Below are 20,035 nucleotides of genomic sequence, written 5' to 3'. Positions count from 1 at the left end.
GCAGAGAGCTTCAGAAAGACCTGGAATTAGCAGATAGTTGTTTCAAAGAAAACAATAAGTAATTCACTCAACCGCCATGGCCTCTATGCACGCTCAGCTCGCAAGACACCATTGCTGAAGAAAAAGCATGTTGAGACTCGTTTAAAGTTTGCTGCACAACATTTGGACAAGCCAATGAAATACTGGGATAAAATAGTCTGGTCAGATGAGACCAAAATTGAACTCTTTGGATGTCATAGCACATGCAATGTTTGGAGGAAAAATGGCACTACACACCACCCTAAAAACACCATACCAACAGTGAAGTTTGGACGTGGAAACATCATGGTGTGGGGCTGTTTTCAGCATATGGTACTGGCAGACTTCACATAATTGAAGGAAGGATGAATGGAGAAATGACATTCTTGATAAGAATCTGCTGCCATCTACCAGGATGCTGAAGATGAAACGAGTGTGGACATTTCAGCAAGACAATGATCCAAAACACACGGCCAAGGAAACTCCATTGGTTTCAGAGAAAGAAAATAAAGCTTCTAGAATGGCCCAGTCAATCACCTGACTTGAATCCAATTGAAAATCTATGGAAAGAACTGAAGATCAGAGTTCATAGAAGAGGCCCCATCAAGATTTGAAGACAGTTTGTGTGGAAGAATGGGCAAAAATCACCTCTGAGCAATGCATGCAACTAGTTTCTTCATACAGGAGGCTTACTTGGGTTGTTACGACATCTGGTGAAAATTTCATGTCAATAGCACCATCAGAAATATATTTACTGAGAAAAATGTTGACGTGTTCAATACTTATTTACCCCGCTGTGTGTGTGTGTGTGTGTGTCCACTACTCATAAAAAGTTAGGGATATTTGGCTTTCGGGTGACATTTATGGAAAATATAAAAAGTTCACGCTACAGTGATATTATGTCATGAAAGTAGGGCATTTAAGTAGAAGCATGCAATGGCGATTTCCGCATCGCAAACAATTTATTGAAAGAAAAAGCCAACAACAGTAGTGGGTTTACCACAACAAAAAATGTCAATGTCTCAATAACTTGTCAAGTCCCCTGAGCAGCAAGTACAGCTTGACAACGACGTCTCATGCTGTTCACAAGTCGATTTATTGTTTGCTGAGGCATGGAACCCCACTCTTCTTGAAGGGTGGCCCTCAGGTCATTGAGGTTCTGGGGTATAGACACTCAGGGCTGGAGAAAGTGCAGGCCACTCCATTTGAGGTGCCCCAGTCTCCAGCAGCCGTTCCCTAATGATGCGACCTCGAGGAGCTGGAGCATTGTCGTCCATGAAGATGAAATTAGGCCTGTGTTGTTCATGCAGGGGCACAATGACTGGATTAATGATGTTATTCAGGTAGTATGGGCTTGTCACTGTACCATTCACAAAGTGTAGGGCAGTTCTGTATTGACTAGACCCACCTGCCCACACTGTAACACCACCACCACTACCACAGGCTCGTCTGATGACAACAGTGGCTGATGCATAGCGCCCTCCTTGACGTCTCCAACATCATTGGCGGCCATCATTTCTGCTCAACGTGAATCGACTTTCATCAGAGAACAGCACTGAGGCCACTGGTCCCTCGTCCAGCGTCAACGCTGCCTGGCCCATAAAAGACGATGATGCCTGTGCCTGGTGGTGTGGTCACGTACCCTTGCAGGATCGTCTAGCACGCAGACCACGCTGATGTAAATGGGTTCGAATGGTCTGACGTGACACTTGGGTGCCTCTCACCTCCCTTAAATGGGCCTGGAGTTGAGTGGCATCATCATCCGGTTCCGCAGGGCACTGTTCACAATGAAGCGCTCATCAGTGTGGGATGTGGCCAAAGGACGTCCACTTCTATGCCTTTCTGTGACTCTTCCAGTCTCTCTGTGTCTCTGTTGCAACCTGCTGATGACACTCTGTGACACTCTAAGCTCAGTGGCCACTTCCCTCTGAGAACCTCCTGTTTGAAGCCTCGCAATGGCGAGGTACTGTTGATCAGTTGTTAGGTGTCGTCTTGGTCTCATGATGTCAAATTGTGAACAGCGTGATCAAGAGGACTGTTTAAATACCAATTCTAATTGAACCAGGAAATGTATTGGTCGATTCATGGATCAAACACCTGTTGTGAATTTTGCCGTTCAGCTCCTTGTTAGAGAACAGCAAGTTGTGCAAAAAGTACTGAAACATTGAACAGTTGGACATGTGCATTCAAAAGTTTAGAGAAGGTCTAATTAAGTTCACCTGTAAAGGTTATAGTGCATTTTAGGTTCATCCTGAAATTTCACCCGAAAGCCGAATATCCCTAACTTTTTGTGAGTAGTGTGTGTGTATGTATGTGTGTATATATGTGTGTGTGTGTGTGTGTGTGTGTGTGTGTGTGTGTGTGTGTGTGTGTGTGTGTGTGTGTGTGTGTGTGTGTATGTGTGTGTATATATATATGTATGCATGTGTGTGTATGTATATATATATATATGTGTGTGTGTATGTATGTATGTATGTATGTATATATATATATATATATATATATATATATATATATATATATATATATACACACACACACACACACACACACACACACACACACACACACACACACACACACACACACACACACACACACACACACACACACAGTAGGGGCCACTTGAAGAGGCCTCTTCCAGGCGGCTGCAGCTGAATTGCAGCCAAGTTCCTGCCTGTTTCCATCGAACCACCAATGCGCTTCCCAGCCGGTTGGCATTCGCCTGGATTCCCACCTCCTTCTCCTGTGTCCTGACAAGGCTTGTTTAATTTTGACTGTAAACACGCCCATTTTTCCAGTTGCAGTGTGTCACCATGAGACGGTGCTAACTTAAGTGCAGACAATAATGACAGTGAGTCAACTTGATAGTGGACATCTTAAATATCTCTGGGCCACAACAATGCAGTGCCATACTGAATGGAAAGATAGACGCAGTGTTGTCACACAAACACTGCACTAAACTACTAAGAGGTAAGACAAAACAGGTATGCAATACATGATAAATTAAAGTGACTAGATTTAAAGTTTTACTAGACTTTTTTTATGCGGCCAAGTGTGTGGATTTACAAACACTGCTGCAATTCTCAGAGATAGGTTCACCTCTCACACAAAGAGTTGAAGACAACAAACCCTGTCGTCGTTTTGACCACACCCCGTCATTTATTAGAGTCCCGGTTTTTATTTGAGTAACTGTTTCTGGAAATTGAGGAAATATACAAGGGTTAACTATCACAACAGGCATATTAGATACCTTGGTAATGATATCTCCACCAATCTGTCAGATTTGTTTATCCTTATTATAGAACCCAGAATTGCGATTGTGGCACCGTCCCTTGCGGCCGCCTGCGCGAGCACCGTGTGTCGATTACGCACATTTGGGTATTTTTCAGGCTTATAGAGCTTGTGCGTAATCAACGGGTGTCATGAAATTTCACTGCATATATGTACAACCGTATGTGTCAAATAATCTGTTGAACTTGAACTAGTCACTCATGAATTACCTTATCTTCTAAAGCTTATACTGCTATTATGTACATTATCACCTTGATACTAACCCTATTATTTGTTGTTGTTTTCATGTCATTCATTGTCTCAAGCTCATTCAATCATCACAGAGAACACAGAGGAACATTTTTCTGAAAGTTTTGTTTATTTTGTACAAGCACAGTATGGAACCAGATGAGAATAGTGGTTGTGTGTGTGTGTGTGTGTGTGTGTGTGTGTGTGTGTGTGTGTGTGTGTGTGTGTGTGTGTGTGTGTGTGTGTGTGTGTGTGTGTGTGCGTGTGCGCGCGCGCGCAAGAAATAATCTCTTGAACTTGAACCATATGGCGCGACGTGTTTTCGCACGAGGGGACTCCCCGAGGGACACTAGGCCCTGGGGGAGCTCCCGAGAACCTGGCACTGGTGACGGAGTTCTAAAAGTACTACCTTCAGTAGTGCGCAGACACAATGAAAGGGACGGTTCTTCCAAAAGTCCTTAGAACGATGATAAAGTTCCTGCGGTGCGGAAAAGCAGGATATGGCGAGTTTTGCAATACATTAAGTATTGCGATTAAATTTGTTGCAATATTTCACATTTATTTTAGATAAATTATAACACCTGTTACACACAGTTACGCAAAGTGTTTTCATTAGTTTCATTCAATTAGAAACATCTACAAATAAAAAAACACGGATTCATTCTTTCAAACCATTTGTTCTTTAAAATCAGATATGTATATATTGATTGTATTAGATGTACAGAACATGTGTTCTGTTCAAAAACATGTTTATTTTTCATTAAATAAGTGCAGGAATATCCCGTATACGCGAGTTGCTTTAAGTTTTGAACCGCTGCTTCTCCCGGTGGACAGATAAAGCATTGCAACTGCTTTTCCACAAATGCAGCCTGGGGGCGTTCCCAGGGGCCGACCTGAAATTACGTCATCGAGGGAGATATAATTACAGCCAGGTTCCAAGTGCGATCCTATCACTGTTCTTGTATGGGTCAACCATACCCCAATCACTGGTCTGCCTGCGCTCTGTCATACCCCAGCTGGCTCTCCAAGTGGCTCCTCGTGTGTGTGTGTGTGTGTGTGTGTGTGTGTGTGTGTGTGTGTGTGTGTGTGTGTGTGTGTGTGTGTGTGTGTGTGTGTGTGTGTGTGTGTGTTTATATATATAGATATGTGTGTGTGTGTGTGTGTGTTTATATATGTGTGTGTGTGTGTGTGTGTGTGTATGTAAAGTCCCCTATCAATGTAGATGGTGCACCAGCCTCTGTCTTGCTTTCTCTGTAATTCATAATATATATTTATATATATTTATTTTACAGAAATACCTGATTGACTCCTGTTTGTTCAAGTTCAAGAGCTTATTTGTCACATACATATACATATGGTCATACATATATTGTGTGGCTCATGCAGAGGAGGTACCCCGCTGATGAATTTTAAATATTCCTAAACTCCCCCATTTCTTAGGCCAGAAGGGAAGACTGTCTACTCCCCAAAGCGGGGATCACGTGTTGAGAGCAAGGAGGGCCGGCCCACCGACGAGTCGGAGATCCTGATCATCAAGGGCCCTCAGAAGATCAGTGAGCCATCCCTGTTCAGGGCTCTTTGCTTGACCTTTGGTCCCTACTTCCTCATCTCCTCCCTCTACAAGATCATTCAGGACATCCTTATGTTTGTCGGGCCCGAGATCCTCAGGTGAGCTTCCTGCTTTCCTCGTCGTTTGAGTTAGAGTATTTATTTCCTTCAATTTCTTCACTTTCTCACCAGTACCAAGATATTTGAACATAGCACTAATGTGTCCACCATAGACTGTAGAAGAAAATGGACTTGTGACGGTATCTGTGACATCACCTGTTGGCTTCCAAAGAGAAAATTTGAAGCCTTGAGTTTGGATTTACACTTGCCACAATCTTGGCGGGAAACAGTCAGAACTGTTTTTAATTTGGGGTTTTGGTGTGCTGAATTGGGAGTGCTCAAACGCGAAAGAGAGACATGTCTCGGCATCCACATCCCCAAATCTAAGCCTTAATGTCAACATTATGGAACGATAAATTTTCTATTTACGACTACCAAGAGACCAATTAGAAGAAGTAAATTTAAGCCAAGGCCCTGGGACCCTGACATTTTCATGGATGGACCAAATGGCTCAAAATTAAGTTATTAACTCAATGAATATTTTAATGAATGAATCAATAATTGGGGATGGTAGCTCAGGCGGTAGAGCTGGTGGTCTAGTGATCTAAAGGTTGCTGGTTCGATCCCAGGCTCCTCCTGCTAGCATGCTGTAGTGTCCTTGAGCAAGACACTTAACTCCTAATTGCTCCTGATGGCTGCGTCCGTCGGTGTTTGAACAATTGTAAGTCGCTTTGGATAAAAGCGTCTGCTAAATGACTAAATGTAATGTAATGTAATAATTAAATGTAGCATTTTATTTTAAAATATTCCATGACAGCGTTCCAAAAATTATTATAAATATTTCATAATGGCCATTATTCATTTTATTTCATAATTAAACTAAAACTTTCCACTCCTTATTTCCCAGTCATACATTTCCGACATACATTTTACACGAGTGCTGATTTTAACAAACAGGAAATGAATTATGAAAAATGGCATTTGGAAATGCTGAATTTCATCAAGGAATACAAAAAAAATATTTACAGCAGTTGAAAGTGGCTAAAATAAATGTGATGTGGTCATGTTTCTTGGCAGGCTAATTAATAATTAAATAATAATTTACAGTAACTAATAGGAGTGTAACAATACATTTATTCGTATTGAACCATTCGGTACAAGGTTTTCAGTTTGGTACGCATTACAAAATGAACGATTCGTTGGACTAGGCCTATTACTAGGGGTGTACCATATTGAATCGTGCAAACAATTAAGTTGGGGAAAAATGATTGAATCTGTTAAAATAATATATAATCCAGTCACACATCGTTAATTAATTTAAAACAATTTATTATATAAATATAGCATTTTTATTTTGTTGCTTGCCGGCACTTCAGGGTTGGATGGACTCAGGGGCTGCGTAAGCTGTCCTCTTACATGCCCGTAGTAAATACAATTTACTTTGTAAATGTTCAGTTAACACTTAAAAGAACAACGATATTTTTGTTATCTAAACATTCATCTTTTTTTTTATTTTTATTTTTTTATAAATATTGAATTAATATTTTTTTTTCTATGAATGTTGTTTTAACTTGAACATGTATTAAAAACTCACGCTTCCCAATAGTGTCTATCGGGTGTCTAGAGTTAATTGCGCTGTTGCCATTTAAATATTGTTAAATATAGAAGTATTTACCTAAAAGATAGACAAAATAAAATGCAGACAATAATGACTGAGTCAACTTGATAGTGGACATCTTAAATAGTCTTGGGCCACAACAATGCAGTGTCATACTGAATGGTGAGATAGATACAGTGTTGTAAGACAAACACTGCAATATACTACTAGGAGGTAAGACAAAACAGGTATGCAATGCAATACTTGATACATTAAAGTGACCAGTTCTAAAGTTTTACCAGCCTCTGTTTAAAGTGGCCAAGTGTGTGGATTTATAGGTTCTAGTCTTTGGCCTTTTGATTTCCAAATGAAAGTTTTTGAACTATCAATTTTTTATTTTACTTAAAATAATTGTGAAATATCACAACAAATTTCTGCATTTGAGCCTCTTTGTCAGAGAAATGGTCTCCCATCACCCCCCCCATTTAATATATTGATTGTCCAAATCCCAAAAAACAACAATGGCACAATAAAATGTGAAAATCAGTCAATGAAAGTCGATCTCATAAAATCAACACCAGGGATATAATAATAATTTGTACAAAAGTTAAAGAGACTCAACAGTATATGGGTCCTCCTGAACACTCAAAATTGTTTTACTGTTGATACACTTTAAACTCCATGGTTTACTTCACGCATTAGTTGCCAACTATTAAATTAATCGCCATATGTGACCCTCTGCGGACTTAAGGTACACTTATCAGGTATCAGCGCTTCAAAATAAGGGGTCACTTGCGCGAATCAAGCAAATATTTCTAAAGCTATGACTTGTTAATGACGAGGGTGCGGCAAGCTGTGTTTCTGAGATAATCACCCTTAAAGTTTCCCCAACACTTGGACCCATTCAGCTGCCAGAATGCAAATGGGGTGGAGGACCAACAATACCGCATGGCTACTTGCCACATGGCCACTTGACACCCTGCTTAATGGGGAAATCTCTGCATTGTTCTGTGTTTATAGGGAATGATGAATCTTTGTTTTTAAAAAAGCTTTTATTTAACAGCAAGAATATACATGTTTCAAAGAAGTGGAATTATTTAGAAGTTTAAATGTGCAGACAACACGACAAAATGTACCGTCTGACAACAATATTAGTCTCTGTATAACAACTTTGTGTGTCATTTAATATATATGTGTGTGTGTATGCCTAATCGCCGAGGAATGTTAATAGTTGACCAACCCATATTTACTTCTGCTGTAACCTTTTGTCAACCCCTTTCATGTAACTCTCCACGAAGAATAGCCAAAGTTTACATCACTTCTTCAGACCATGTACTAACCTGTTGAGTGAAGTCAAAACTGTAATGCATCATCATGATGTGGTTGAACACGACCACCCAAAATGAGGTCGAGGCACTGAGGTGTCCTTAGAGTCCTTGATCATGGAGTTGTAGACCTCCCTCTCTGAGCGTATTTCTTTGTGCTGTAGAAAACGGGCGTATCGTCAGTCGCTTCCGGTGATTCTTGAAAATATTCTGTTTTATTGTCACATTTAGGTAGAAATCTGCTGTTTGAAATGATTTTGGGATAAGGCCGATATCAAGATTAATTATCAATGTCGTTCTCAGCGTCGCCGTCGAGGAACTGACTATCATGAAGTCCAGTACGTGCTGCTTACACTGACAAGGATCTATTGCAATGGTCAGATTAAGGTTCGCAATATGATTAAGAGCTTCCGCCTCCCACTTCTCGTAATCCATAACGACATGGAGGTGGAAGGTTTGAAATCGAAGGCTTCTCGTCCTACGAGAAAAAAATAATCAACCCAGTTACTGGATCTTCCCTCATATTAGATCTACAAGATATCATTTAAAAGTTTGTTCCCACTTTCCTATAGCAAGTGCTCGCTTGCTCAGTGATTTTCTGTTTCATTCAATTAACGTCTTATTATTTTTATTGTAGATGTATTCATTAAATTTTATCTTATTTTATTATTGGTCATGTCTGGCTGGTCCCCACCCAGAGCGATGCGACTCAACCGGGCGGACTCAGTCTGAAAGACCGTGGTCTGAGTTCTAAGCCCATTAAGGTTCAGTTTCTGTACTCGAGCAGGAGTGAAGCAAGTTGCTCTCAACGGAGCTCGAAGAACTACGATCATTCCCTCAGTAGTTCCTGCAGTGCGGACAAAATAAATGGGATGGTTCCTCCAAAAGGTCTTTAGAATGATGAAAAAGTTGTTGAAGTATGAAAACGCACGATATTGGAGTTTTGCAATATATTAAGTATTTCATTTTCATTCTTTCAAACCATTAGTTCTTTAAAATCAGAGATGTATATATTGATTCTATTTGATGTACAGAACATATGGTCCATTCCAAAACATTTATATATTTCATTAATCAAACGCAAGATTATCCCATATACGCGAGTTGCTTTATCTTTGAACCACTGCTCTCCCCGGCAGACAGATAGAGAAGTCATTGAGGGGATATCATTACAGGCAGGATCCGTATACGGATCCGACACAGTCCCTGTATGGGTCAGCCACTCCCCAATCACGGATCTGCCTGGGCCCTGTCATGTTCCAGCTGCCCTCTCCAAGTGGCTCCTACTGAAATCCTATTTTTTAATTCACTACCATGTTTAAAGGAAGAAGGTATCATGAGTGCCTCACAATTGAGTTGAATTGATTGATTGAATATTTGTGACTGCAATTGGTGTGGTTCTCTAGTAGAGCAAGGTCATGTTTCAGTTTCTAACACGCTGATTATGAAAGTGCTGGTTGTAAGCATTCAAATGATGTCATACTTTGAAATCTGACAATATTTGAAGAAGATATTCTTATTTGAATGTTGGCACAGCTAAACTACATTAGCAGAGAAAATACCCCTCAAACATCCTAGAGTTTTTCACACTTTAGAGGCAGGTAACAATAGCTGTGTAACTCTACCCCCAACCACTCCCCCACCGGACTTAAACTGGACAAGCTTTAGCTTGTCTTTTGTTGTCACACACACACTACAGCACATGCAGCTACAGCGACCGACACACACAGATGGAGGCCGTGAAATGCCTTTTCCACATCGAGGCTTGTCCATCCTCCAGTGAGCAGACCAGAAACTGTGGGCAGTTAATCCTTAAATTTAAAGTTTTCAGATCTTTTACTTTTCAAATCTATCACGAGACATCAATTCCCAGAATGAAAATGCCTTCCCATCTATTTGCATTCTGGAAGTTTCTAGGAGCTGGTATTGTGGCACCTGGTTCCATGATATAAATGAGAACTTTTGCCACCCTCTTCTCATAATCCATAACAACAGGGAGATATGTTTTCAGAGGCAAGTGAAATTTCTTGCCCTTGGTGTTTATTTGTGTTAGTCTTTTTAAAACATTGTTATGGAAGTGACGTCAGGTCTTCTTCGTGTCCTCTAAGCCAGCATCTGCCGCGCAACATTTTCTACTATGTGAAGAATACCTGGTGTCTTCTGGGTTCATTTATAACCTTAATTTATCAAAACGGTTTTACTTTCTGACTTGACATCACATGGAATATCGAAGGATTATCTTGATCTGCATGTGTACATCAAAGTAACCGTAAGATCACTTTTTGTGCTGTGGTTCTGAGTTAAACAATGGGTGAGTAACTCCAAAACTCTGTCTTAAAAATAAGTTGAGCGATTGGGGGGAAAAAAAATTACTTGAGCAACTTGTAAACTTTCATTCATCATAGATTGAAAACAACCATGAGTCTGACAATGATGCTGTGTTGCGTTTTGTTTATGGGAGGGGTTTCAAACAACTCTAGAACAGTATTCAGTGAAACCATAACGGAACCCACACAATGCGCGCCAGATCGAGACACAGAGACGACAACAAGCTTACTTTGGTGACAAAGTTTTAAGTATTTAGTCATCCTAAAACTGTTGTTTGTTATATTGAGTGGGTTCTTCAACATTTAAACTTCCGTAATATGAAAAAAAGAAGAACACGTGAAAAAACAACTTGTGTGGATTTGCGGGACTTGGTCCACCTTTTACCAGTCGCTGTCACAATTTATAGATTAAGATCTTATTTAAACGTTGGACATATTGAATGTTGTTTTCATTTAAAACTGTGCAAAAGTTTAATACTTTACAGGGCTCGGCACTAATGGTTGCCCTGGGCAACCAGATTGAGTCAATTGGCAACCATTTTGTGGCCCTTGGTTGCCCCCTTTGGTAAAAAAATTTTCACATAAAAATAGGGGGGGGTGGCTGCAGCAACCCATTTAAATTGTTTTTTTGTTTGTTTTCTGTTCAAGAGAACTATTAACTAGTGGACTTGTTCTCTGATATTAGAACTAAGACGCAGACACAGCTCTCGTCTCCGGTTGTAAGCGTTTAAGTAGGAAGCAATGCTGTGTTCACAGGCTCGAAAAAATGTAAGGCGTGTCGAAAGTGGTGTGTTCATTAGAACTCGGAAAATCGTAGGCTACCACCATAAGTATATTTAATAATAATAATATTAATTACTGGGATTTATATAGCGCTTTTCACAAACCCAAGGACACTTTACAATGGAAAAAACAAAGAACAAGACAGGGTAGATAGATTACAATAAATAAAGAACAAGAAAAAAAAGGGTCAGGGGCAGTAGGCCTCGTTGAACAGGTAGGTTTTGAGGAGATTTTTGAAGGTGGCCAGGGATGGAGCATTTCGAATGTCAGTGGGGGGAGAGTTCCAGGGGGTGGGGAACTGTCACACTGAAGGCTCTCTCCCCAAAGGTTCGTAGCCTGGTGCGGGGGGTGGAGAGAGCAGACCCGTGTCCGAGGATTGCAGCTTCCGGGACGGGGTGTAGGGGGTCTGTTAGGTAGTGCGGGTCAAGGTTGTGAGGGATTTGTAGGTTAGTAGTAGGGTTTTGTAGGAAATATGAGATTTGACAGGGAGCCAGTGAAGATGGATGAGGGTGGGGGTGATACTGCCAGGGCTTGGAGCGGGTGAGAACTCTAGCAGCAGAGTTTTGAACATACTGGAGCCTGTCCAGGACTTTGTTTAGAACCCCGGACAGGCCTCCATTGCAGTAGTCCAGACGGGGGGGGTGATGAAGGCGTGGATTAGTGTTTCTGCCACAGACTCAGACAGTGATGGGCGGAGTCTGGAGATGTTCTTGAGGTGGAAGAAGGCAGATTTGGTTATGGATTTGATGTGTGAGTGAAATAAGATGGTTATGTCGAAAATGACGCCCAGGTTGCGTACTTCAGGGGATGGGGAGATAGAGCAGCCATCAACAACCAGGAGCAAATGTCCAACCTTCCTGAGTAATGCCTCAGAAGCCACAACCATGAGTTCGGTTTTGTTGTTGTTGAGTTTGAGCAGGTTTGATGACATCCAGACTTTGATGTCGTGGAGGCAGTTGAGAAGAGACTGAGGGTGGAGCTGGGTGGATGGTTTGGTGCTGAGGTATAACTGCGTGTCATTGGCATAGGTGTGTAGACCGTGGTGGCGTATGATCTGACCAAGGGGGGAGCATGTAGATAGTGAAAAGGAGGGGCCCAAGCAGGGAGCCTTGAGGCACACCTTGGTCGACTGGGCCAGGGGAGGAGCAGAAGTCTCCGATAGTGACAAACTGCTTCCTGTTGGTGAGATAGGACTGGAACCAGTACCAGAGAGGCCAAGGTAGACGGTTGAGGAGGATAAGGATACTGATGTAGCTTGCGTCAGCAGCGATGAGGAGGTCGTTTTTTATTTTAATGAGGCCGGTCTCCGTGCTGTGGTGAGTTCTGATCCAGATTTACGGAGTTCGTGAAGCTCATGGTTTGACATGTGCGGTTGGAGCTGGGCGGCAACTGCTCATTCCAGGATTTTGCTTCGGAACGGAAGGTTGGAGATTGGGTGATACTGGTTGGGGTTGTCAGAGCGAGACCAGGCTTGTTTAGGATAGGTGTGACTGAGGCCATTTTGAAGCTGGTGGGAACCGTGCCAGATTTCAGGGAGGCGTTGATGATGGCCACCATGGCAGTGGATAGGGCGGGTAGGCATGCCTTGACCAGGACTGTAGGCATAGGGTCCCGAGAGCAGGTGGAGTCCTTCGCCTTGGTGACCAGCTTCGTAATTAGCACATCCACAGGGGAGAAGGAGGAGAGACAGCGCAGGGCAGGCAGCAACACCCTGTGGGTGAGGTGTGTTGGAGGGCAGGCGACTGGAGTTGCTGGTAGATGGTGTCCACTTTGGCCTGGAAAAACACCTGGAACATGGCGCAGCGATCAGGGGAGTCAGGGGATTGAGGGGGATCAGGGGCGCGGAGCAGCTGGTTAATGGTAGAGAACAGCATTCTTGGGGTGGTTTTGCTGATTGCCAATGAGTGTGGAGTAATATTGGGTCTTGGTTTTGGAGAGACCTTCTTTGTATGAACTTACATGCTGTTTGAAGGCCTCAAGGTGGACAGTGAGGCCAGATCTTCTGTAGAGCCTCTCCAGCTGACAGCAGCTGGCCTTCATGGTGCGGAGTTCAGAGGTGTACCAGGGGGCAGGGTGAGTGAAAGAGATAGTCCGGGTTTTGAGGGGGTCAACAGAACTGAGGCTATGGGGCAGAGTTGTAGTGGGCAACCAGCCCATCCACCGTGGTGGGTCGCGAGGGTGTTGATCAGGGCTGGTGTACTCAATGACTTCCTGGTTCCTGAATGTGATGGTCAGATGGATAACAGTCCAACAGTGACAGGAAATCCGTGGCAAACGTACAGCTGGTGGTGTCCACGTGGATGCAGAAGGGTCGATTGGAACATGGAACAGACTGAGGTAAGCAGCTCAGACATGAAGGTGGTGGAGGCTTTAGGGGAGGGCGATAGATGAGGACAACCTGGAGGTGTGCAGTGAGAGAGAATGCAACACATTGAAAAGAGGTGGTGTTTGACACAGAGTTCTTTGACCAGGATGTCTGCTTGGTGTATTTCAGCCAGCCCCCTACCAGAACCTATGGAGCGGGGCTTCTGTATGTACGCATATCCGGGGTGGCTTGATTAAGTGTAATAAAGTCCTGTTGAACTTGCCAAGTTTCTGTGAAACAGAAAATAAATTTTCCGTTCCATGACGATATCGTAAAAGAGCAGTGATTTATTGTTGAGAGATTGTGCATTCTATAGCATGAATGTTGCAGTTTTGACTATGGAAGGCGAGGCAGGCGAGTTGGGAGGAGCGAGCCTTTCAACAAAGACCAGCGGCTGCAGAACAGAGTGCACATGGGATTTGTTGTGATGACGTTGCTTCCACCGGTTCGACATTATGGATGGAATTGTGTGATCCAAATGAACAGACTTACATCGACATTGCGAGGGTGGCGCAGCAGTCCGATGGATTTAATATTGGCGAGCTAGTTTGGAGTGGAGAGATTCATGAGTTCCAATGCAGAGTATTTTAAGAGAAACATCTCAGCCAAGGTGAGCGCCTATCTCAGCTAGTGGCACTAGCTAGCAGGGAGGATTAGCAGCGGGATGACAGGGCTGGGAGCTGATAGACAGCTAGATGTTGATCCAGATTCAGCAGAAATACAATAAATTAAATAGCCTCAGGTAGCTGCAACAGTGGGACAAAATTGAAGTAACGATAGCCAAAAGTTCGGGGAGACGAGAAACAAACAAAAACAAACAAACAAACACGCAGATAAGAAGCGGCAACTCTCAAGTCATGCTCAACCTGCTGCTCGTTAGCTCAACCAACAAAGACATTTTTTCCACATACATGTGCTTGCATCCCTGTATAGTTATATCAACTAAAACTAGGTGGGGGGAAAAAACATTTTAGTTTCAATTAGACAGACAGAAACGGAAACTAACTGAGGAAATCTTTAATCTTTAAGTCTTTAATTTTAGTTTTCCTTTTTTTCTCGTGAATTTGGTGAAAATTATCAACATATAGCTTAAGCATGAGCATTCTCAGACCTCATCTGGTGGAGAGATACTTTTAATTGTAAAGATGCAAATTTGAATTAACCATTGTTAACAGTGAGGGGACAAACAGGATTGTTGAGATTCATATTGTCTGAGCATAAATGTGGGTGTAAGAGAGACAGCTACAGGCTAAGTGTGATCAGGCCAAGTGTGACCAGAGGAGTTGGTGTTATCACAGCTCTTGTTTGTCTTGACTTGTGTTTCTTCCCCTCTGAAGATTCAAATTCTGTTCAAGTATCAGATAAAACACAAACTACAAATAATTTTGTTTGGTTACTGTTATAAAGCTTTGAAACATCTTATTTTATGTAACGTTTTCATTATTAAGCTGACATATAACTGCAAAGTATCTTAATTACTCAAAATACAAGGTGACTAAAGATGGCAACCATATTTTACATTTTGGCAACCAAAAACTGATACCTGGTTGGGGTTAGGGTTGAGATCTGCTTTAAGTGTTTTACAGAATAAATGGAAAGCAAAGTTATATTTGTCTATTTTTTTTTTTTTTTTTTTTTTTTTTTTTTTTTTTTTGCTGATCCGAAAAATGATCCGATCCATGACTCGAAACCCTGATACGAGTCGAATTGTGAGTTTTGTTATCCATTGCACCCTTATTCAGAATTCACAGTGCATCGCGGCTTTCTGCGTATGGGGCTGCCTAGCCGCCCTACAGTGTCAGTGGCAGTCAGAGTGGTAGAGGCAGTGTAATGCTCTAGGAAATGTTCTGCTGGGAAACCTTGGGTCCTGTCATTCATGTGAATGTTACTTTGACATGTACTGTCTACATAAACATTGTTGCAGACCAAGTACACCTCTTCATGGCAAAGGTATTCCTTGATGGCAGTGACCTATTTCAGTAGGATAATGTGACAATGCTAGACTGCAAAAAGTGTTTGTTGAATGGTCCCCACCTCACACTTTATAGGCTTTAAAGGATCTGCTGCTAACGTCTTGGTGCCAGATACCACAGGACTACTTTGGACTACCTGTGGCGTCCATGCCGGGTAAGGGTCAGAGCTGTTTTGGCGGTACGAGGAGGACCTAAACAATATTAGGCAGGTGGTTTTAATGTTGTGGCTGTTCGGTGTATACATACAATGTATATGCTTTGTAGTTGCAGACAATAATATTGTAACATTGTGTAAAATTTGAAAAACTAAATTACCTGCAATTGAGTAAAACTCTCATTCAATGTTCCTTGCCTTTTGGTGATCTGGGAATGTCATGAATTAAACACTGTAAAAACTGCCGCTCACTTAGAACCGTAATCCGATTAATTTGTGTCTCAGTTTAGGGCTGATTGCAGCCACATAAGGCAAAAAGTTCCATATATAGATGATGTTGAAACTATACTTTTCTAAAGATGTTATTCTGGGAACATAAATGGGTCTATTCTACAGAGGCCGCAGCTCCCACAATCAGCCAGTCAATTTTGTTCATGTAAATAATAAATTAAATATTATTTGTTATTTAATTATAAAATAAACAGATTTATTATAATATATAATAACAAATAAAATAATAGTACATGTTAAATAAATATTCTGTTATATTCTATCCGTCAAAGAAATTAAGTTCACTTTCATAGTTTATTTTTTACGCAAATGCAATTTACTGCGAAAACAGGAACATTGGCAATTTTAATGAGGAATATAGCAGTAAATACATGTATTCAGACAAGGTAATTAAAATGTGCTCATCTAAAAAAAAATCTTCACCTTATGATTACATATTGTGGAGCTTATCATGTGGCACTCAAGTCAAGTTCCAAGATTTCTATTTGTCACACATACAGGTATTCAATGAAATGCAAGTGGCAGTGCCTAAAATGCACATTTTTAACAGCAGCACATTTTTATCAGCAATAAAAATTCCCAATATAATGATGTATAAAATAAATACAATAAAAATATTAATATAATAGAAATGTGGCCTGTACAAACAAAAACAAATATTCCATGCAGAAATAGATAAAATCAAGTCAGAAATCAGGGGCGCACTGGTGAGGTCAGCGTTCACAGTCCTGATGAAGTGTGAAAAGAAACTCCTTCTCAGTCTTTCCGTTTTGACAACAAAGGCGTTTGCCTGACTGCAGCAGCTGGAACAGTCCATTGTTGGGGTGGTGAGGATCTTTTATGATCCTGCAGGCTCTGGTTCTGCACCTCCTGGTATACAAGCCCTACAGGGGGGTAGTGGCTCCCATTGTCCGTTCAGCCAGACACACCACCCTCTGCAGAGCTCTCTTGCCCTAAGCGGTGCTGCTTCCGAACCAGGTGGTGATGTCTGTCAGGATGCTCTCTACAGCTTCAGAGTAGAGGCCCTGTCTTGCCTTCCTCACCTGAGTGTCAATGTGAGTAGTCCATGTCAGATCTTCCGTAATGTGAACTTCCAGGTATTTTAAACTGCTCACGCTGCCCACAGTAATCCCATTTATCCATAGTGACATATATGTCCTTGGTTGTGGTGCCCCCTTAAAATCTACAGTCAGCTCCTAGTCTTTGAGACGTTCATGACAAGGGAGTTCTCCTGACACCAGAGTGTCAGATCCGCCACCTCGTCCAGATAGGCTTTCTTGTCGTTGTCGTCAGTAATCAGGCCTACCACAACTGTGTCGTCCACAAACTTAATGATGGACTTGGAGCTGGACCTGGCCACACAGTCATGTGTGTATAGGGAGTAGAGTATTGGGCTGGGGACGCAGCCCTGGGGGGGATCCTGTGCTCAGGATGAGTGAATGAACCATCAGTTTCCTATCAGACCACTGTATAGTGACACTCTAAGCCGAGCGTCCTTTTCTAAGCCTGCTCCCGAACAGGAAGCAGGAGGAAGGAAGGAATATGTTGCCGTGGTAATCTAACCAGCATCTTTTCTAGGCAGATCACAGGCAAGCAGAAATAAGCCTCGCTTACAGCGATTTTGGGAATACCTCCCTGGTACTGTAAAATGTGTTGACTGTTTCCCCATATTCCCGCCCAGGTTGCTGATCCGCTTTGTCAACAATTCTGACGCCCCCTCCTGGCAGGGCTACTTCTACACCGCGCTGCTATTTATCTGCACCTGCATGCAGACGCTCATTCTGCAGAAGTACTTCCATGTCTGCTTCGTCACAGGCATGCGACTGCGCACCGCCATCATCGGAGCAGTCTACAGGAAGGTACAGCCAATTTCTGGTCAATATTATAAGAAATTACAATATGATTAGAACAGTATTGTTATTAGTATTAGTACAGTATAAGTACTGACAAGGGAGCATGCTGTGGTCTTGGAGAGAGCATGCTGTGATCTCGTGAGAAGACGGAAGCGTAAGTGAGTAGTGAGTGGAGACCCAACATGGCGGCACCCCGCTACACTAACTAACGCACCGGTAGCTCCACCTAAGACAAAATAACAAAGCAAATTGCAAATTATATATATATAAAAAAAAAGGGAACACTGAGTGAAACCAAAGTGGATGACCTCGAGGATTATATCAATTTTTTTCTTTAACGCATACGTGATGGAAGACGACCAGAACCGCAATAACCCCGCGAAAAGGAAGAAGACCGAGTCAGCAACGGACACAGATGATCTCATACCGGGTGCTGTAGAGGTTAGTGTCTTGGATGAGATTAACAAAAAGCTGGACATGCTCGGTCCGCTTCTCCAAGACATTACCGAGATCAAAGCCAGTCTCGATTTCCTGAACCGCACGGTCGGCGAGATGCAAAAAGACAACGCGGATCTAAAAACCTCCGAAGCATCTCACAGCGGAGATGGAAGTTGTAAAAAAAGAAGATGAAATAATGAAAGACTATCCTGGATATACAATCCAGAAGTATGCGGGACAATCTCATATTTTCTGGGATCCCAGAGAACAACACCGAGTCACCAGAAATTTTGGTGAAAGACTTTCTCCGCGCCGCCCCGAAACTCCCGACGGACACCGTGAAGCAGATCACCTTTCACCGAGTTCATTGACGAGGACACCGTGTGGGGAACCATCCCCGCTCCATCATTGCCAAGTTTGAACATTTCAAGCACAAGGAGCTGGTTAAAAGCAAAGGACTGGAGCTGAAAGGAACAGCGAATGATCAATTCCCCCGGGAGATCAACGACCGACGGAAAGTGCTGTATTCTGTCCTGAAGGAGAACCGGCAGAAGAGTTAACGCGTATCCATGGTTGTTTATAAATTATATAAAATGGGTCTGTTATACCGAGACTCCTCCACCACACCCTGGTTATTCCGATCATAATGTATGCATTCTTGTTATTCTGGTTATTATATACTGCAAGACGTAGGAATAGGCATGCTATCGATGTCAGGATTTAAAACATCGCTCACTCTCATCTCACCTTCCTAATTCCCCCTCCATACTTCTCTCACATTTACATTACATTTAGTCATTTAGCAGACGCTTTTATCCAAAGCGACTTACAATTGTTCAAACACCGACGGATGCAGCCATCAGGAGCAGTTAGGGGTTAAGTGTCTTGCTCAAGGACACTACAGCATGCTAGCAGGAGGAGCCTGGTATCGAACCAGCAACCTTTAGATCACTAGACCACCGCCTGAGCTACCATCCCCGATCTCTCATCAGCTCACCTCCCTAATCCCTCTCTCCTTACTTCTCCTATCACTCTCACTCTATAATGTCTTTCACTTTATGTATGTCTAATCCGGTGTTTATCTTTGTCTACTTGTCATTTGTTTGTGTAGTTATGTATCCCTACAAACTTCCTACAATACTATGGCAGTGAAAAGGAGGAAATCCCAGACTTATTTATGGGAAAGCCTGGGAACGGTAGTATAGTTATTGCCTTGGATGCACTGTGCCATCACACCCTAACTAGCTTCAATGACACCCATTAAGTTTGTTAATTGGAATGTGAGAGGCTTGTGCTCACCTGCTAAACGTAGCAAAATCCAACTCACCTCACCAAGATGAACCCCAGCTTCTGTCTACTGCAAGAAGACTTGATACTCAACTTGATACTATCATCTATCATCTATTATAAACTTGATACTATCGTCCATCAAAAGACACAATTCCTTATGCAACGAACAAAAGCAAATTATTTTGAATTCAATGACAAATCAGGTAAATTTCTTGCCAATCAATTGAAACGTGATAGAGAAAAATCACTTATAACAGCCATCAAAGATTCACAGGGTAGAATAACATACTATAACATGCAAAACAACAATAACATCTTTAGAGACTTTTATAATAACCTGTATCACTCTGATAATGAATCGAATATATCAAACATTCACTCATTCCTTGATGATATTGATTCATTTCTGGCCACTTATCTCCCCATTATTCATCAGAATGGTTACAGAGGTCAAGTCAACCTCCACCATGCCTCCGCACATGAATACTGCT

The 20,035-nt window shown here is 42.2% G+C and overlaps 1 protein-coding gene across 2 annotated transcripts in view; it reads left to right on the top strand.

Moving 5' to 3' along the window:
• Positions 1-20,035, top strand: part of abcc1 (ATP binding cassette subfamily C member 1 (ABCC1 blood group)) — a gene marked incomplete at its 5' end in the record, with an annotated part of 115,479 nt that overhangs the window by 33,496 nt on the left and 61,948 nt on the right. For both annotated transcript variants that reach the window (XM_080009112.1, XM_080009111.1), the window contains 2 exons: positions 4,981-5,208; positions 17,645-17,822. In XM_080009112.1, the coding sequence (XP_079865238.1) occupies positions 4,981-5,208; positions 17,645-17,822 (406 nt within the window). The remainder of the gene's footprint in view (positions 1-4,980; positions 5,209-17,644; positions 17,823-20,035) is intronic.

This window comes from Zeus faber (genome assembly GCF_960531495.2).
Source record: "Zeus faber genome assembly, chromosome: 11".
NCBI lineage: Eukaryota > Metazoa > Chordata > Actinopteri > Zeiformes > Zeidae > Zeus > Zeus faber.
Note: the sequence above shows the minus strand (reverse complement) of the source record. Positions and strands in the feature narration are given on the sequence as shown.